The sequence below is a fragment of the Athene noctua genome, chromosome 5, assembly GCF_965140245.1.
Source record: "Athene noctua chromosome 5, bAthNoc1.hap1.1, whole genome shotgun sequence".
NCBI lineage: Eukaryota > Metazoa > Chordata > Aves > Strigiformes > Strigidae > Athene > Athene noctua.
This window is the reverse complement of record NC_134041.1, coordinates 26,669,762-26,686,988: the sequence shown is the minus strand read 5'-3', so window position 1 is coordinate 26,686,988 and position 17,227 is coordinate 26,669,762. Positions and strand designations below refer to the sequence as shown.

Below are 17,227 nucleotides of genomic sequence, written 5' to 3'. Positions count from 1 at the left end.
TGGGTCACCCCCGCGTGTTGCAATCCTCCCAGCACTGAACTACAACAGTGGGGGCTTCTCCCGTGAGGTCTGGCCTTCTTCAGGCACAGTCACCTGTCCTGGTGTGGGCCCTCCGCAGGCCACAGATCGGTATCTGCTCCTCCGGTGACCCCCATGGGTGGTGGGGGGTGGCCCTGCCGTCCCACCACGGGATACAGGTGAGTGTCTGCTCCAGCACACCTCCCCCTTCTCCCCCGTTCTTCCACTGACCTCCATGTTAGCACAGATGTGAACCTCACAACTCCCACAACTCCTCCCAGGTTCCCCTTCTTAAATATGTTATTGCAGAGGTGCAGCTACTTGGCCCGGCCTTGGTGCAAAGGTGGGTCTGACTTGGAGCTGGGGGAGCTTCAAGAAACTTCTCATGGGGGCCACTGCTGTAGCCCCTTCCCCTGCTACCAAAACCCCTGCCACTCACTCAAACCAGGACACTATGTCACAAATTGTATGAAAATCTGAAGTTACATTCTGCCATTAAATTTGTCATAAAACTTAAAATATGCTCAGCATTTGTAAAGAAATAAAACCTGCTAATTAGTTAATTTCTTTTAGAAAATCAGCAGATCCTTACTCCAATATGTTCTTGTTGAAGACCATGATTAACAAAAGAGGGGATTGAGCTGAGTATTTTTGAGTTTTTGAAAGGCCCATACTGCTATTGATTACTAGAAAAAGTGCTGTCTTTCACGCTTTGACATTCTTGTGTATGGTGTAAGTAATTTTTTCTTCTTTTTTTTACCAGATAAGCCCTGTGGACATCCTGGAGATATTGAGTTTGGTTCATTTGAACTTACCAGTGGAACTGAATTTGTATTTGGTGCCAGAGTTGAATACAGATGTAATGATGGGTAATACTTATTTAATTCAATACATAGGAGTTAACATAGGGTGTTAATGTTAAAAGAAGTGTCAGTTATAGATTTGTTGTCTGTAATGCAGCTGCGATTTACTAATATTTAATGCTTGATTATTGTTACATTTTTGCAGTTACAGTAGTACTAAAGATAACTCTCTTCTCTGGTGCTACTGGAGTAACTGAACTCATGAATGTGAAGGTGTCATCCAAAGGGTCTAAAATCTGTAAAGCTATAGCTAACTTGAAATCATGGCTGTCCAAGTAGAAAACAAAAATAGTGATCTGTCTGTAAAGCTGCCTCATGACTCTACCAGCCGGCCGGTTCATATGGAAATGCAACTTTTTATGCTGGAATCAGTGCTCTCAGTAGACAGTCATGACGCAGTTATGTTAGCGAAGTCATTAGGCTGTACAACAGATTCTCATTCAGAACCACAACTCATCAGTCCTGCTTAAATCATTTTTGTGCATTATGAAGTAAAATGTATTGCAAAAATGTTTGATGGAAGACATTTCTGGTATACTTACTAACATGTTTTCACTAACTAATTGGAAGTAATTCTTCTCTCTTCCTCCTCTATTCATCTCCAATGAAAACTGCAGCATGGCAAATATATCGTACTTAGTTAAGTATGCCTATGAGTGGATTTTTTTCCTCTTGCAATTCATCTATAAGCATGGTACAGTGGTTTGGCCATGCTTTTGCAGTCTTTGTATTGCTGTAATCTAGTCTGAGTTCCACAAAAAGCATTTCAAAATCAATATTCTCCTTAATCCCTTAAATTCAGACAGTACTTCAGTGTTTTTCAGACTACCTGTACCCTCTGACTACATTTCAGACAAAGCAGAAGCCATGGCATTGTGGCCATCTTGCCTTCAAACCTAAGATAATACTAGCTTATCAATGCATGAGATATGTATGGTTTGGATTAAGTCCTCTTTTGATGTTGTCACATGGCTTTCAGAGCACAGGCAACAGGAGTTTTACTCTGCTTGCTATTGACTGTGTAAATTATGCCTAGGTTATTTGTTATGAGCTTGCTCTTTCTGTAATGAGGAAGCCATCTTACTGATTACGTCCTACTTTCTGATTTTTTTTGTACTTTTTGCCATATGCAATTAAAATAAACAAAATAGAGGAGACACAGGCCAAAAAACTACTCAGTTTTTTCACATTTTGTTTAGTCTGGGCTAGAATATATGAAACCTACTTCCTTTGCTTCAAAAACAGCAGCACTGCTGTTTCTGTCACATAATGAGACTGTATTTTAGCATTGTTTACTTTTTGTTTGGTAAGATACTGGATGCTCAGCCAAAGAAATTACCGTGAGTGTCAGGCAGATGGATGGAGCAATGACGTCCCTCACTGTGAAGGTAAATAGAGTTTGACATTTAATTCTTTCTCAAAGTGATTTTTTTTTTATCTGTTTGATACTATCTAGAAATAGACTGTGATCTCTCTACTATTATTAATTCACATATGTTAAAGTTCAAGTTATGCAGCAGTGAAACTCTTACAATGACTGCTCAACCATTTTAGCCCAATAAGCTCTCAAGCTTTTGTTAAAAGCATTCACAAAACAGAGTCTTGTCACCCCCAGCCTGGCTTAAAGCTCTGCCTCACCTAAAGGCCCCGATAGAGTAGATGCCTGCAAAACACGGTTACAAAAGACACCTGGGACGAGGCATTTCGGATCTATGTTGAAGTTGAAAGCATGTGTGTTTTTAGCTAGTTTCCTCCTCCACCCTTGTGAATATCCTAACCATGGAGATTTTGTTATAAGTTCTTCTCCCTGTTAGCATACTGTGGAAGAACTTCAGTAAGTAAGAATGAGAGCAAGAGACTCAGACCTCAAGACTTAATAAACTGGATGGCTCAGATGAAAATTCCCTTTTCACCAGTTTCAAACCTGCATGATCATGAAAATAAGATTCCTTTCTTCCCAAAGATAAATTTTAACTATTTTAACATATGTGTGCAGTAGCGAAATTTCTCTTTAGGTAAAGCATCTTATGCCAGGAAAGGTTCTCTAAGAATCACAAATGAAAGTAGATGTCTTTCTCTTGTCTGAAGTTTGTTGTCTGTATTTTGACATTTCCTTGGTCTCAGATATTTCACATTTCATTTACTGGATTTTAAGTGTCCTCAATTTTAGACATACAGGTCTCTGTCTGCACAGTATACAGGAATGGTTTCCAACATTTTTGTGCCAGATGTCACCAGGATACTACAATTTCAAAGTCCTCATAAGATTTTTCTTTCATGACTGAGGAGTTTTCATTAGGCTGAATTATGACTGCCTATGAAAAAACGTGTGTGTATAATGTCATAATTGTGAGGAACCTAGAAGACAGAATGTGACCTCATAGCAAAGGCAGATGGCTTATAACATTGAGAATATTTTCAGAGAGAAGCTGGAGCAAAGCAGCAGTCACCTTCGTACATGCCCAGTGATATCTATGTGAACATTTTAAGAATGAGCTTTGATAGTCATTTCCCCCTTAATAAGAAATATCTCATGACATACATTAATTCTCCTTTTTCTGCAGTTACAAATTTAGGAGATACAAGAGGTCTAAACTCATGGCTGACATTGTGTTTGTTTAGTAATATAATTGTTCTGATATCCTTAACTAGGATTTTCAGTTAGCAACTAAACTGCTGTAGTCAGTCTATAACACAGCACTTTCCTAGATATTTGTCTACAGCAAATTCAGTTTGCCATAGCTCTGAAGTAAATTAACCTATATTTTGACAAAGCTTAATGGCCCTATATGTCAGTCAAGGCTCATCTAACCATCCACAGAATTCAGAGGATCATAGGCTAATTTGTATTGTGTGAGACCGCAGGAGATCGTCTAGTTCAGTGGGTCTTTAGCCTTCAAGGGCAGAGAAGAGGATGATGAGAGCCAGTCTACAAGCTTCCTCCTGTGTCAGCCTGTCTTTTTGCTAAGGGTTTCACATTATATCATCTGTTGCAAATGGTATCTGAATACATAACAAAAGTGTATATTTTTTAAATGTGTAAGGAAATTACAGTGAGTTTTCTGTATTTTGGCATTTTTGTTTGTCAATTTGTTTTACAGAATAGACCTCAGAATGGCTGCTTTTTTTCACTCATTTTGTTTTGTTTTGTTTTCCAGTGGCAAAGTGTTTACCTATACAAGCACCAGAAAATGGAAAAATAATTATAACTGGTGCATTTGAGCTAGGCCGAGAATATTCCTTTGGCCAGGTTGTAAATTTTGAATGTAATGCAAAACACAGGCTTGTTGGATCTAAAGAAATAATGTGCTCTTCTAATGGAAAATGGAGTAGTGATGTACCTCAGTGCCAAGGTAAAAAGAACACTATTTATTATCTGTAATTAAGAAGCTTTATTCTCACAGACTTCTAAGGACTGGTTACCATATGGTAAACTACAAAGCTTTTACTTTATTCCACAGCAATTAAGCAGAGTTTGTCTGTAAACAATCTCCATTGCATATATGCAAAAGAAGTAAGGTAAGAAAGAGAAATCAGAGAATATTGGATGCTAATATAGTCTTAATGAACCATCTGTTTGTCCCACATTTTCACTACAAGCTGTATGTTTTGCCAGTCTGCAGTCAATTTCTTTGAAACTAGCTTTGGTATGTCTACATAAGATTTGATCACTTCAGTGTTGATTTAACCACAGTAATTGCAAACAATTTTGAATCTATGTGAACCAAGTTTGAAAAAAAAGTATGATTTTAATACACTCATATTCTTAGGGTATAAAATATAAGAAATCATGAAGGATTTTTCTTTCTTCAGACTAATGTGTTCTGACAACTTAGAAGGTTAATTCATGTTTAGTTTTTACAGAACCACAGCATCACAGAATAGGTGAGGTTGGAAGGGACCTCAAAGCAGTCAGCTAGGTCAAGTTCCTCAAGACCATGTCAAGTTGTCTTTCGAACATCTCCAAGGATGAAGACTCCACAGCCTCTCTAACCCATTCCAATGTTTGACCATTCTTAAGTAAAAATGTTTTTTCTTATGTTTAAGTGGCATTTCCTGTACTTCAATTTGTGCCCATTGTTTCTCATCTTGTCACTGGGTGCCAGTGACATCACAGTCAGGAATTTATACATACAAATAAGATCCTCCCTCCCCACCAAGGTTCTTTTCTCTAGACTCTCTTAAGCCTCTTTTTATCTGTCAGCTTTTTCAGTTCCTTAATTAGCTTCACTGAACCTGCTCCAGTTTGTCCATGTCTTCCCTGTACTGGGGAGCTCAGACCTAGACACAGCATTCCAGATGTGGTCTTATCAGTGCTGAGCAGAGGGGAAAGATCACCTCTTTTGACCTGCTGGCAGCACTCTTCCCAGTGGAGCCCAGGATGCTGTTTTGTTTGCTGCAAATGCACATTGCTGACTGCTGTTCAACTTGTCCATCAGGACTGCCCAGTATTTTTGCAAAACTACTTTTCCGCTAGTTGACCCCACCCTGCCCCACCTGCAGTTTATACTGGTGGATGGGATTATTTTTCCATTTTGCAAACAGAGATTGTATGGGATTGGATTGTCAGTATGTAAGAATGAATCCCAGGAACCTTATGGTAACAGTCATTGTTAAATATTCAGTCCATCAAGTTTCTTAGATTATTTATATGTTATCCAGTTGGGAAGTATGTGTTTAGAAGAGCAGAGTACATGTGTCAGGATGTCAGATACATGTATGGTTTGTTCACAATGTCAGGGCTGCATTTTGCTGCTTTGAAACCCCCATTTATTATAGTTTGAACAGCATAATGTGGGATTAAACACATGCGCTTGTAACATTTGCAAAATACAGTGAATTTTATTAAACAATAATTCCACTGAGCTATATTTCATCCTAAACGCAAAGTAAATCCAGCGAAGGAATCCTAGAGAACTCTTTGGTGGCTGGCTCTGTGGCCTAGGCAGCAAAGCCTTGACTGTTTTCTGGCTTTATGAATGCAGTTTTTGGAAACTACAAGATCTCAGTGGTTTTATTGGGTTTGTCAAGGAGCTGGGGATGCTGAAGTTATTTTATAGATAGTTAAGCGTTCCAGTGTCAGTTTTCCAGGCAGTTTAGTTCTTTTTTCCTGTTGATGCCCTGATTTAACTAATCGTCTACTGGCTATGAGTGAGCTTTAGGTTGCTGGAAATTACAATGACATTATATTTTCTGAAAAATGGAAACCCTAAATTTCAGATAGCCTAGTTTCTTATTACAGTATGTCCCCTACCTCATATACTGATTCTGAGATCCAATAAAATCCAAAGCAAAGCCCTGAAATCTGTCTCATGGACCAGTTTTCTATTGATGTCGTGCTGCACCATATTTTCTACCCGGCACCCACAACCAGGTCACTGAAGAATTCTCAAATGAATTTCAGACAGTTTCCAAATGCAAATGTTTTTGTGAAGTCAAATGAAAAAAAAAAAAAAACCACACCCTAAATTTTATTCAACTAGGCACTTACTCTTAGCAAATAAAAATAAACAAAAATATATGGATTTTGTCTTTCTTAATTTCAGAGATTATCTGTGATGTGCCAAAAATTCCACATGGATTTATACGTTCTCCAAAGGGGTCGTACAAGGAATATGAACAACTACATTATGCCTGTGATGAAGGATACAGACACGGTGAAAGAGCAGATACACAATGTACTGAATCAGGATGGAATCCAATCCCCTATTGCACTGGTTAGCCTTGCCTAAAGTTATTTTCTGCATTTGTTGTATTTTTAAGTAATTTCAGAGACAAAAGTTAGTTTATTCATAACAAGAAATCCATCCACATCTGACCAATATCCCATGAAGATATGGTAGGATTGTTAAAGAGACCAAACAACTGGATAAGAGTTTTTCATGGAGAGCAGTAGCAAAACCAGTTAATTCAGTGTTTTGTTACTTGAGTGTAGGTAAATAGGTCCATGAAGCAACAGTTGTTCTAGTACACTGCATAAATGAGATTGATGATAAAATACTTAATGCACCATTAGTAAGTGATGTTGTTGGGGGGGTTTTTTATATAATTCTTAATTAGTGGGAGAACATAGGAAACAGATTTCTTCAGTTAGAAAAAAAATCCTAATTGGGACAAATCGGAAGTATAAACCTGAATCTCTTTACCTTCTACAAAATATGGTGAAAATGTTTTATCTAAGGAGTGGAAAAATCAGAAAGCAGGAAAAAAAGTATTATTATCAACGAAAATCAAACTACAAAAGGAATCTGATATTTTTAATGACATGGGAAAATTAACATTTGAAACCAGCTTCTTAGAGAAGTGGTATAGTTTTTGAAGTCCTATTTTCTTCACATCAAGTCCTAATACCTCTTTAAGTGTGTTTAACATGAACATAAAAGTCAGTGACTGTGCTGTATGTTGGAAGACTGGGTAAAGAAGTATCTGTTTGATACCATATGAACTGCAGCAGTATGAAGAAAATTAGGGAAAGCTAATAATATTAGCTTGATGACGTACTTAGGAATCACAAGCAGTTCTTTGAGGGGGAAATACAAGTTAATCCATCTTCAGGTCTTCTGAATTCAGTAGCTGTGATGGCATGTCACCATAGCCAAGACTCTGCTATTTATAATCATAGGACTAACCACTCAGTAAAATATTACTAAACATCTCACCCTGTATGAACATTTGAGACATTTGACCTACTGTACTGACCTCTGCATTTTCTCCTGATGAGCCTTACTGTAATTTGAGCAGACTAAGCACCTTGTTGCTAGTCATTATATCCATTCTTTAAATTTCCAGACTACTAGTGCTGATCAACCAGTTCCAACCAAAGAGGAACAGTTAAAAAATGATCCCTATTTCACTGATGGAACTTCAGTCAGATACAGTGTACTGTGCAACCTTTCAGAAATGACTGGAATTACAAAAGTACCTTTCAAATTAAAATCCTGATTTAAGTTTGTAAACTGCTTTTCAAGAGTTCTTCTGAAATAGGAAAATAATGTTGTAGGAAGAAGAGTCTGAAGTTGACATGGCCATTTCCAAAGGAGTTTGAGCAAATGTGAAGTAGTCCAATTTCAGAAGAATAAGTAGTCCATTGATGACCATAAGTGGCCAATTGAAAATTACAATGGAGTTGTAGTGCTTGATTATATATAAAGCTGAAAATAATAGTGATTTCTACACAGTCATTATGTCAAGAATTGTGTACAACAGATTTTAAGTTCACTAACCCCAAGAACCATGTACATGAAGTGGTGTTTAAACAGAGACCAAAGTAACATGGTATGCATGCATCCTGCCACTGTCCATGACCCTTAGTCTGGGATGAAGACAGCAATTTGTTTAATGTCATCAGAGCTGTAATTGCACAACCACATTATCCATGGTGTCCAAACTTCCTATCAGAAATTGTCTGAGAATCTCTACAATTAATATATTTATGATGCAGAAACTCCCTGTTGCTTTCTAACTCCCAAATGTCTTCTGAGCAGTTAAGTTGACAAATCCGTAATTTCTGAGGCTAGTTCCAGCCCTCTGGATCGTGGATTTTGCTTTAGTTTAATACAACTATAGCATTTAAAGACTATATTTAAAATCTCCAAATCCCACAAACATAAATATGCATGTTATGTCCCAGTTGAAGCAGTTTGATGTAAACTTGGGGGAAATCATTAGTGCCTTGAATTGTTTTCAAGAAATTGCCAAAAACTTGAAACGGGGAAAAATTGTTGGCAACAGGGCAACGTTGTAGGATGTTATGTACCACCCACCTTCCTGCAACCAATTCCAGAAAGGCTCCTTTAGAAAAAAGAGTAGTCAGTCTTTAGTGCCCACTCAATTCTTGACCTTTCTGCTTCAATATTAGTAATGATACTAATTAATATGCATTGCCTACAGTTTAGCAACATACTGCTTTTGAGACGTGCCAAATAAAATATTCTTACAGACACTGATATTGGGCTCTGATACTTGGGGGCATATTCAGATACCCCAAAAAGTGATTCTGGATCCTACTTGACTTATCACTGAACCTACATGGTTCAGCAGTACATGTATACAGCTGATTCGCCCACCCTTACTGCACAGCAGGACCAACCTTTAGTCATCCCCTCCCAGCCCTGAGTGTGTTGGTAGGATTTTCTGAACTGGAAATAGAATACAAAAAAAAGGAAAAGACAGGCTCTGGTTTACGAATAATATGTTTGCCAGGCTTTTCTGAGCATAAAGGTATCGTGAGCTTTTTAGAATAGCATTCTTGTCCCTTCTTGGTTGTTGAAATACTTCCAGTGCCAGTGCAAGACCCTGACCTTAATGACACAGCCTTTGAATGATCAGTTCCTAGTCAAGTGTAGTTATTTCTCCATTTAGGACCTGCTGGTGAACGTGCCTTCCTTTGGGACAGTGTCCATAAACCAGCCCAGGAGAGCTGTGAGTGAGCCCAGTATAGGTCATTCTGAGCTCCAGCTGTGGAATGACCTGCTGGAAGAGATTAGTCAAATTCAGTTTGACCAAGTTCTTGTTCCAACCATTCTCATTGCAATTAGCTTTTAATCTTCTAATTAGCATGACATCAGTAACAGCTGTCACTCTCCTCTTGCAGAACTGCACATTTCTAAGAGTGGGAGAGAAATGTAACCTTTTATTTGCCCTAAGTAACATGTTTAATAATTTTATTCAGGTATTATTAATATACTATGAAAATAAGAATTTATGTAATAAATATAAATGTATTCTTCAAATTAGCATCCATTTTTTTCTCTTTTTATTTAGAAATTGTATGCTCTCCTCCAATAATTCGCAACGGAAACTTTAGACCTCAGGAAGACAACTACGTAGTAGGTGATATAATCACAGTACAGTGTAATACTGGATATCATTTTAAAACATTGACTGGCAAAAACACAGCTGAGTGCACCAGGGATGGCTGGGTGCCTGATCCAGGTTGTGTACGTAAGTAGCTCTCATGATTGAAGATGCAACATGTAGAGTTGTTGAAATATCTCAGTGAAAAAAAGGTAATGAGAAAAACTTACAAAGAATGAGAAACGAGAGATGCTTATTCATTGTCTTTCTTGGTGATGTAAAGCTTAATTTGATAGTTTGGAAAAATCAGCTAAAAGAACAATGATATAATATACATTTAAATTATGTTTATGAACACAGGTATTATCTATTATTGTATTTGTGAAAGTACGTGTTAGAATGTGCTACAGTCAGCAACCTGTCAGGAAGGTTTGTGGTGCACCTGAGGAGCAGCATGGCAGTCAAGAGGACATAGTGTTAAAGTATCCAAACCATAGGGAACGGTTAGAAGGTATCTTTCATCATAGTTATCACAGCTTTAGATTTTTACTTGCAGTTATGTGTTGGTATCTTATGAACAATCACAGTTTTATTCTACCTATTATAACCTGTCAACCAAACAAGGTATTCTTGTTTGTTGACGAGTTCTTTCTTGGCTTAAACTTCCCATAACTACAAAGATAATTTTGCCCAGTGGGTTCTAAAATTCAGGTATCATTCTGAGATCGCTGCAGTCGTTACTGAATGGTCTGTCTGGGGGGTGATCTCCCCTGCTCCAGCATGTAGGCTATGGGTCAGAGCAATTTGAGAGGAACCTTCTTGCCATGACTAAGTAGGACACCCTGGGTAAACTTGAATGAAAGCTTCTGGGAATCTCCTCCTTCTATCCTTGTACTTGTCCCTGGAAAGGGTCAGTTCTTTTGAGGAACTGAGAAAACAAAAGAACTACAGTGCGTACAGTTTTAAAATACAAATGAGAAGAGCTAGAAAGAGCCCTTGGTGCAGTATCCCAAAAGTTACAAATTAAAGCGGTGACAGAGTCATCTCAGTTTTAAGAGTTCACAGTTCGGTGTATTTATCTAAGGTAGCTGTCTGGGCTCCCGTCTCATGGTCAGTGTATTAGATTTAGTTGAGACACTCTACAAAGGCAGAGTCATCTCACCTTAGAATAAACATTTGGTCTCATGAATCAGCCTTTGGACAGTGAGAATATTGACTGGATTGTTGTTGGTTGCAATAAAATTGGAGGGAAGCAACACAGGTATAAGCACTAACAAAGACACCAGAAGCAGAGTGCAGTTGTTCTTGTTCCTTAGGATCTGCCAAGGTGTCCTGATTCTGTCACATTCAGAAAACACTCAGATGAAGCTGAAGCTGAATTAATTGTGTCCTGAGTTTTTTGTCATGCAGGTGTTGATATTGTTGCTGTTAAATTCTGTTTCAAGAGAAACCATGTGACTACCCAGCTATAGAAAATGGCAAGTTAAGTGATTCACTGGAGTACCACAAAAACTATTACTTTCCAATGAGGGTTGGGCAGCATGCTGATTACCACTGCGCTAATGGTTATTCAACCCCAAGTGGACACTACTGGGTTCGAATAGCCTGTTCTGGAAGGGGCTGGTCTCCAGAGCCAAAATGCCTCAGTAAGTATACTTCCACTACGTGCTCAATTCTGTTATAATTATCAAAGGTCTGTGCAACAGAAATTGTGCCGATGGAGCACAAGACGGAGCAAAGAACAATTTGTTTAGTTGACCCCTGGAACTGCACCCAGACCATCATCCTATCTGCAGAGCTCAAACCTGTCAGCTGGAAAGTGACACTCTGAAATGAGTAAGGCTGAAACAGTGCTTTTGGATTTTGGAGCTTCTTTATTCATGAAACTATTAATGAGATTAAGAAATACGTAGGAAATGTTTCTCCAGCTTCTAGGTCACATGCATGCATCTACTTTAATCTGCACATGCAAACAGAGGGTTTCTACTCCATGTAAATGTATTCTTCCTTCGGTGGCTTGGGCACCTGTTCTAGAGGTTCCTTTCTGAGATCCATTGCCTGATCCCTTTGGATAACATTTGGAGCTGAGAAGGTGGCACTCTCTTGCAATAAGCTGAAAGTGAGCATAGCATCAAAAAAGATCCAGATACACTGACTTAGATTTAAAATAAATTTAAAATAGATATGAGGCATTGAGCTGAGGCTTTCTCTCCTAACACACATCTTCAGTCACAGTAAAGTTCCTACCTACTGGTAGGGCTTGGAAGTGGATTACAGAAGGTTGATCCTTCCCTGTTGCCCTCTAGTGGAGTGGTGCCCAGTGCAGGACATGAGTGGAGTCCTGCCCAGAGGAAAGGACCAGTTACTCAAGTAACGCAGCTGTAGAATTCCTACAGCCGTATTCCTTGTTTCTGGGCTCTTGGGGGTGCAGGATGTTGTAGAGCCAACATTTTAGAGATGTAGCAGTCCAAAGCAGAGCTGGTGTACATGATGCTAGACGCACAGAAGTTAGCCAGTCTTGCTTATGGAGACTAGGTAAGCAGTATTGTTTAGTAGACCACTTCTTAGCACTTTATGTAGTGACTTGTGCTCTTGTTCATGCAATTTGTTAATCTTAGGGCAGTGAAACAAAACATGCTTTCATTCAGGTTTCAACATGAATGTCTTTTTGGGATAGAAATCTACAGAAAGGTCCTTGGAGGCCCATTTTTTAGTAACTGTTTTCTTAACGGTTTATCTCAGTTGTAGCTGTACAAATTACTGTGGTTAAATGTACTTATCTTCTTTCTTTAGAAATATGTCATACCAGGCAGCTGGAGAATGGTTATTTCTCACAGAGATGGAAGAGTTCTTACAAAGAAGGTGAAAGTGTTAAATATGTCTGTGACACTGACTATCTAACTGAACATGAAGGTGGGGAAGTCACATGCACAAAGGATGGCTGGTCACCTCCTCCGAGATGCATCCGTAAAAGTGAGTGTGCTTGCATTTTGTTGAGGTTTCTAGCTAAAACCAGTAAATCCATCATCACATCGCCTACATTAATCTGTCACCACTGCTTAGTAAATCTAAGTCTAAGTGCCCTACAAATGAAACACAATGCTGTGATTCTCTGAACTGTCCCACACAGCTCTCATGTCTCTGTCTGCCGCTGGGGTCAGCTGCTATACAAATTGCAGAATGTAACCCTGTTCAAATGTCCACGTGTGGCTCATTCAGATCCCCTAGAATGTAAGCTCTGGGATGGGAGTCATGGTCCCTTTGTCTTCAGTGGTGAAATCTTATTATAGCTGTGCGGTAATGTAATAAATAGTAATCCTTCCCCTTGCACAGCCTATGTGTAATTTGTCTCCTTTCAGCCTCTCACTATGCCACCTGGTCCTTTTTTCTCTTTCTTCCTTTCCAGTTGGCATCATACTGGAAGGGGGGACGAATAGCAAGGTTACCTCTCCCAACTCTGTTTCTAGCTGTTGTTCCTGACTTGCACCAAGCCTGAAGTTGCTAGAATGTCTCACAGGAACTTTAAATACCTTAGATAATGATTTCATATGGACAAAAGAAATAATTTAACCTAACTTTTCTTGAACTGTAAAAATACTTTTTAACAATTCCACCCTGATGGAGACATTAACCATAGCATGTTTTGGACCACCACCCACTGAGATTTTGACATAGCAATAAGGAAGCAAAATAAAATTTTATGATGCCTAGTATTGGGCAATTATGGTTATCACTGGTATAAACACCAAAAAATTTGATGTGAAATTTAAACTTCTGAAGCTGTTGCACTGAAGTATCATTAACTCTGCTCCCATCATTCAAATACACCCTCAAATTTATTTGGGGTTTTTTTTATATCTTTATTTACTTGACTCTCTAATGTGCAAATATTGCTCTTTGTTGTAGTGTTAATTTCTTAAAATGAAGAAACTCCTTCACAGAGTGATCTCTTAGTAAAGAATTTAGTATACTATGGAAGTTTTCTTTCAGAATAACAGACCATAACCTCCAACCAAGACTACTGATTTCCATCCATTTAGACTGTCTTAAACAAGGTATTCCAAGTGATGTGAAATCAGTTGCAATATTTGGTCTGTCTGTACTAGTGTTTTAGTGTGCAAGAAGGGGTCCTTTGCTACAAATTTCCTTTAGCCCTGCAGTATGTGCACCCTGAATGATTTCTCTTTGGTAGAACTGAGGTGGTACCTGCACACCATGGTGAGCTCTGGATCACCATGGTGATGCAATATGGACAGAAGGTCCTCTTTATGCATGCACAGTGCTGTGCATGCCCAACGTGAATTTCATTTCTAGTGAAGACCAGATATGGACATACAGTTCTGGAAACTTGCAGGACTGCTGCAAATCAAACTCCTGTCCATCCCTGTTTGTGCTGCACGAGTTGGTAACTGAACTTTGACTGTTCACTTTCCAGTTGTCCCCTCAGGAAGAAAGTTCAATGCAGAAGCAGAAATTCATGTGCTCCTAAAAATGTCCTAAATCCCGCTGCTGCTTCATTTGTCCTTCTTCTTCCATGTATTATAAGCATGTAGTTTAGCAGTGTTTTACTTGGAGTAAATTCTGTCTGTCTCTTTCAGAAAAATGCCAGAATATCAATTTTGAAAATGGTTTTTTCACCTTGAGAAAGACAACATTTAATTTACAGGAGAAGGTCACCTATAATTGTATTACTGGCTTTGTAACTCCAGAAGGCCAAGAAACAGGAGTGATACAGTGTCAAGAGAATGGCTGGACTCCACCTCCAAAGTGCATCAGTGAGTAGCATAGAGGCTTCGGAGCTCCCTATCATTGTCACTGGAGCAGACATGTTGTGCTATGTTCTCAGATTTTTGACATCTAGATTGGTAGAGTTTTCTTACTGGGCAGAGGGAAATTCAAACACAGAACTGATCCTCCAGAGATTAACCTTTCTGGGGCTCCAAGAAATAGAGAAAACATAAAGGAAGTGAGTGAGGTGGGAAAATATTTACTTTCTTCTAGGTGAGCTATCTTTTTGGGCCTCCACAGCAAGAAGGAGATGGTAATCACTGACCTCCCCAGTGATTCTTACCTGATACAAGGTGCCTGTGCCCAAATTCACTCCCAGTTCTCCCGCCTTTCACGCATGTGAGGGAAGATTTTTGAAGAAATGCTTGTGAACCAAGGGATTTTGCCAAGAACTTTAAAAGTGCCCAAAATAGAGAAAAATGGATTGGTAATTGGAGTGATATTATCACTATGCATAAAAAGCACTATGCATATGTCTGCTCTGATGTTAAAAAGTACATTTGTGAAAAACAAATGTGCTTTTTCCTGAATGTACTTTTTCCTGAAAATACCTCCATACTGCTGTTGCCTTTCTCATCTTAAAAGCTCCTTCATCTCCTGAACAGATAGTCAGACAGTGTCAGATAGTAAAAGAGGAGCCTTAACCTTCCAGTGTTATGATGCTGAGGCTCGTAATATTGACCACTTTAGCTGATATTTTATCTTGTCCTTTTATTTCAGTCTGCCTTTACCTAGTATTTTGCAGCACTTTCCTGACGCCCTCACAGACGACAATGGGAAACAGGAGTACAAACTGTTTGTTATGACACTGATAGTAATAATGTGTAGCAGAAGGAAAGGAAGTGAATCTAAGGAAGAAATACTTATGCTAGATATTACTTCTTGATGCATATTGCTGAAGATTAACACAATAGATATTAGGTGTATATGCTACACAGGATATTCTGTGTTCATATTCTGGCAATGCAGAACTTTTAGTTTCAAATATAGTCAGTAGACTGGCACCCACTAAAGCATCTACAGAAATTATGCTTCCAAAGGGCAGTGTTTCTGGATCACAAAATGCACTAACTTTGTTTTATTCTACAGAATCATGTAAAACATCTCATTTGGACATTTTGATTTACCACACAAATAAAACTATGTTCATGCCTGGAGATACAATTGAGTATGCATGTTTGGAGGGATATCAAACTGCAGATAAGATGCCAACTGGTACCACGAGATGTGGCATAAATGGTGAATGGAGTCCAACGCCCCAGTGTCTTGGTGAATATTGTTATGTTTGCGTTTGCCAATCAGCGTAACTGTGTATACACTGTGTGAAGCTTTATTCTTTAAGACTTTCTTTGGTTTTGTTCTAATCTGTAGCATTTCATGTATTTTGTGTATGTAGGACATACACTGTATCTTAAAATTTTTTGTCTTTGTAGCAATAGAATGTGAAATGCTGGAATTGCCCAATGGAGATTTTTCTCCCAAGGAAGGTAAATACCGCAATGGACATGTTGTGAAATTTACCTGTGCAAACAATTACGTAAGAGTGGGACCTGCCTCTACTCAGTGCTATTACTTTGGATGGTTTCCATCACCACCAGTGTGTAAAGGTAATTCTTCTGTTAACTTTACTGTAGCAGGAAATAGATGAAAATGCCTGGGTCCTGGAAACTTCTATGGACACCTTCTATAAGCTAGTATTACTCGCAAGAACAACTATCCCATCTTCGTTTCTAAAAGGACAGGAACTGATCCTCTTTGAATCATTTCAGAGTGTTTTGCTGTTTCATGTGAAAGATTCTGAATGGTTGAACTTTCAGTGCTGAACTTTGTTAGCTTTAGTTGTGCTAGATGGAGTTCTGCAATAACTGAAAGTGAGCTGGTAAATAGCTTGTGCAAAATTTCATTAGGTTATTCACTGTAATGTATGAAAAATTATTTCTTATTCAAAAAGACATAAATAAGGTGCAATATGGCAGCTAGGAGTGATTAATTTGAGTAATGTCCTCTCTTACTGTATCCTAAATGTCCTAAGTTTTGCCACTGCCTAATGTTGATACACATCTGATAGCGTACTCTATGTACCTTTTTCTGATCACATGATGTTGAAGGAAAAAAAACTGTTTGGGAGATGACACAGAGCTAGACCCAAGCAAAAGAAACTCAGTGAAGGGTTTTCCCTGTGAAATTCCTCAGCTTCATCCAGTAGAATGAACAAACTCATGCAGAAGGGAAGATATGCTCCTATTCTTATCCTTTTTTTATGTCTCCGTATGCTACTTTGTTTTTTTAAAATCCTACTGGGAATTAAAAATAGTATTAATAGCCACAACGTACTAGGTTTATCTCATCCTCACCATTTGTATGTGGATTAGCCCTTTTCATTTCTGATCAGTAGTTTTCTCATCTTCCCATTTAGTTTTGCAGTGCATACATTGAACAAAAGTGATGTCCTTTTAAAAGATATAAATCAAAGCCTTTTCCTAAGAGAAAGAAAAAATTGCATTTGAGTCAGTAATTTAAGAAAAAAGCAATACTGAACAAGGAGTCTAGTTTAGGATCAATTACTCCAGCACTTCACTTACCTTTATCAGAGTACGGTTTATATTATAGCAAATTCTTGGTTCCCCCTTTCTTCAGAAGTGGTTCTATATTCATCTGTGATTTCAGTACACTGTACCTTTATTTACAGTTATGTTGAGGATTTCATCTGGCACAAACCACAGACTGCTTAGCTTTCACAAGTAGCTTGTGTTCTGGCTCAG

The 17,227-nt window shown here is 38.5% G+C and overlaps 1 protein-coding gene across 1 annotated transcript in view; it reads left to right on the top strand.

Moving 5' to 3' along the window:
• The window catches only part of CFH (complement factor H), a 35,157-nt gene that overhangs the window by 5,787 nt on the left and 12,143 nt on the right, over positions 1 to 17,227 (top strand). The window contains exons 3-12 of the mRNA XM_074908231.1: positions 782 to 887; positions 2,193 to 2,269; positions 4,040 to 4,234; positions 6,428 to 6,598; positions 9,645 to 9,824; positions 11,123 to 11,323; positions 12,471 to 12,650; positions 14,276 to 14,452; positions 15,555 to 15,734; positions 15,899 to 16,072. Coding sequence (XP_074764332.1) covers positions 782 to 887; positions 2,193 to 2,269; positions 4,040 to 4,234; positions 6,428 to 6,598; positions 9,645 to 9,824; positions 11,123 to 11,323; positions 12,471 to 12,650; positions 14,276 to 14,452; positions 15,555 to 15,734; positions 15,899 to 16,072 — 1,641 coding nt within the window. The remainder of the gene's footprint in view (positions 1 to 781; positions 888 to 2,192; positions 2,270 to 4,039; positions 4,235 to 6,427; positions 6,599 to 9,644; positions 9,825 to 11,122; positions 11,324 to 12,470; positions 12,651 to 14,275; positions 14,453 to 15,554; positions 15,735 to 15,898; positions 16,073 to 17,227) is intronic.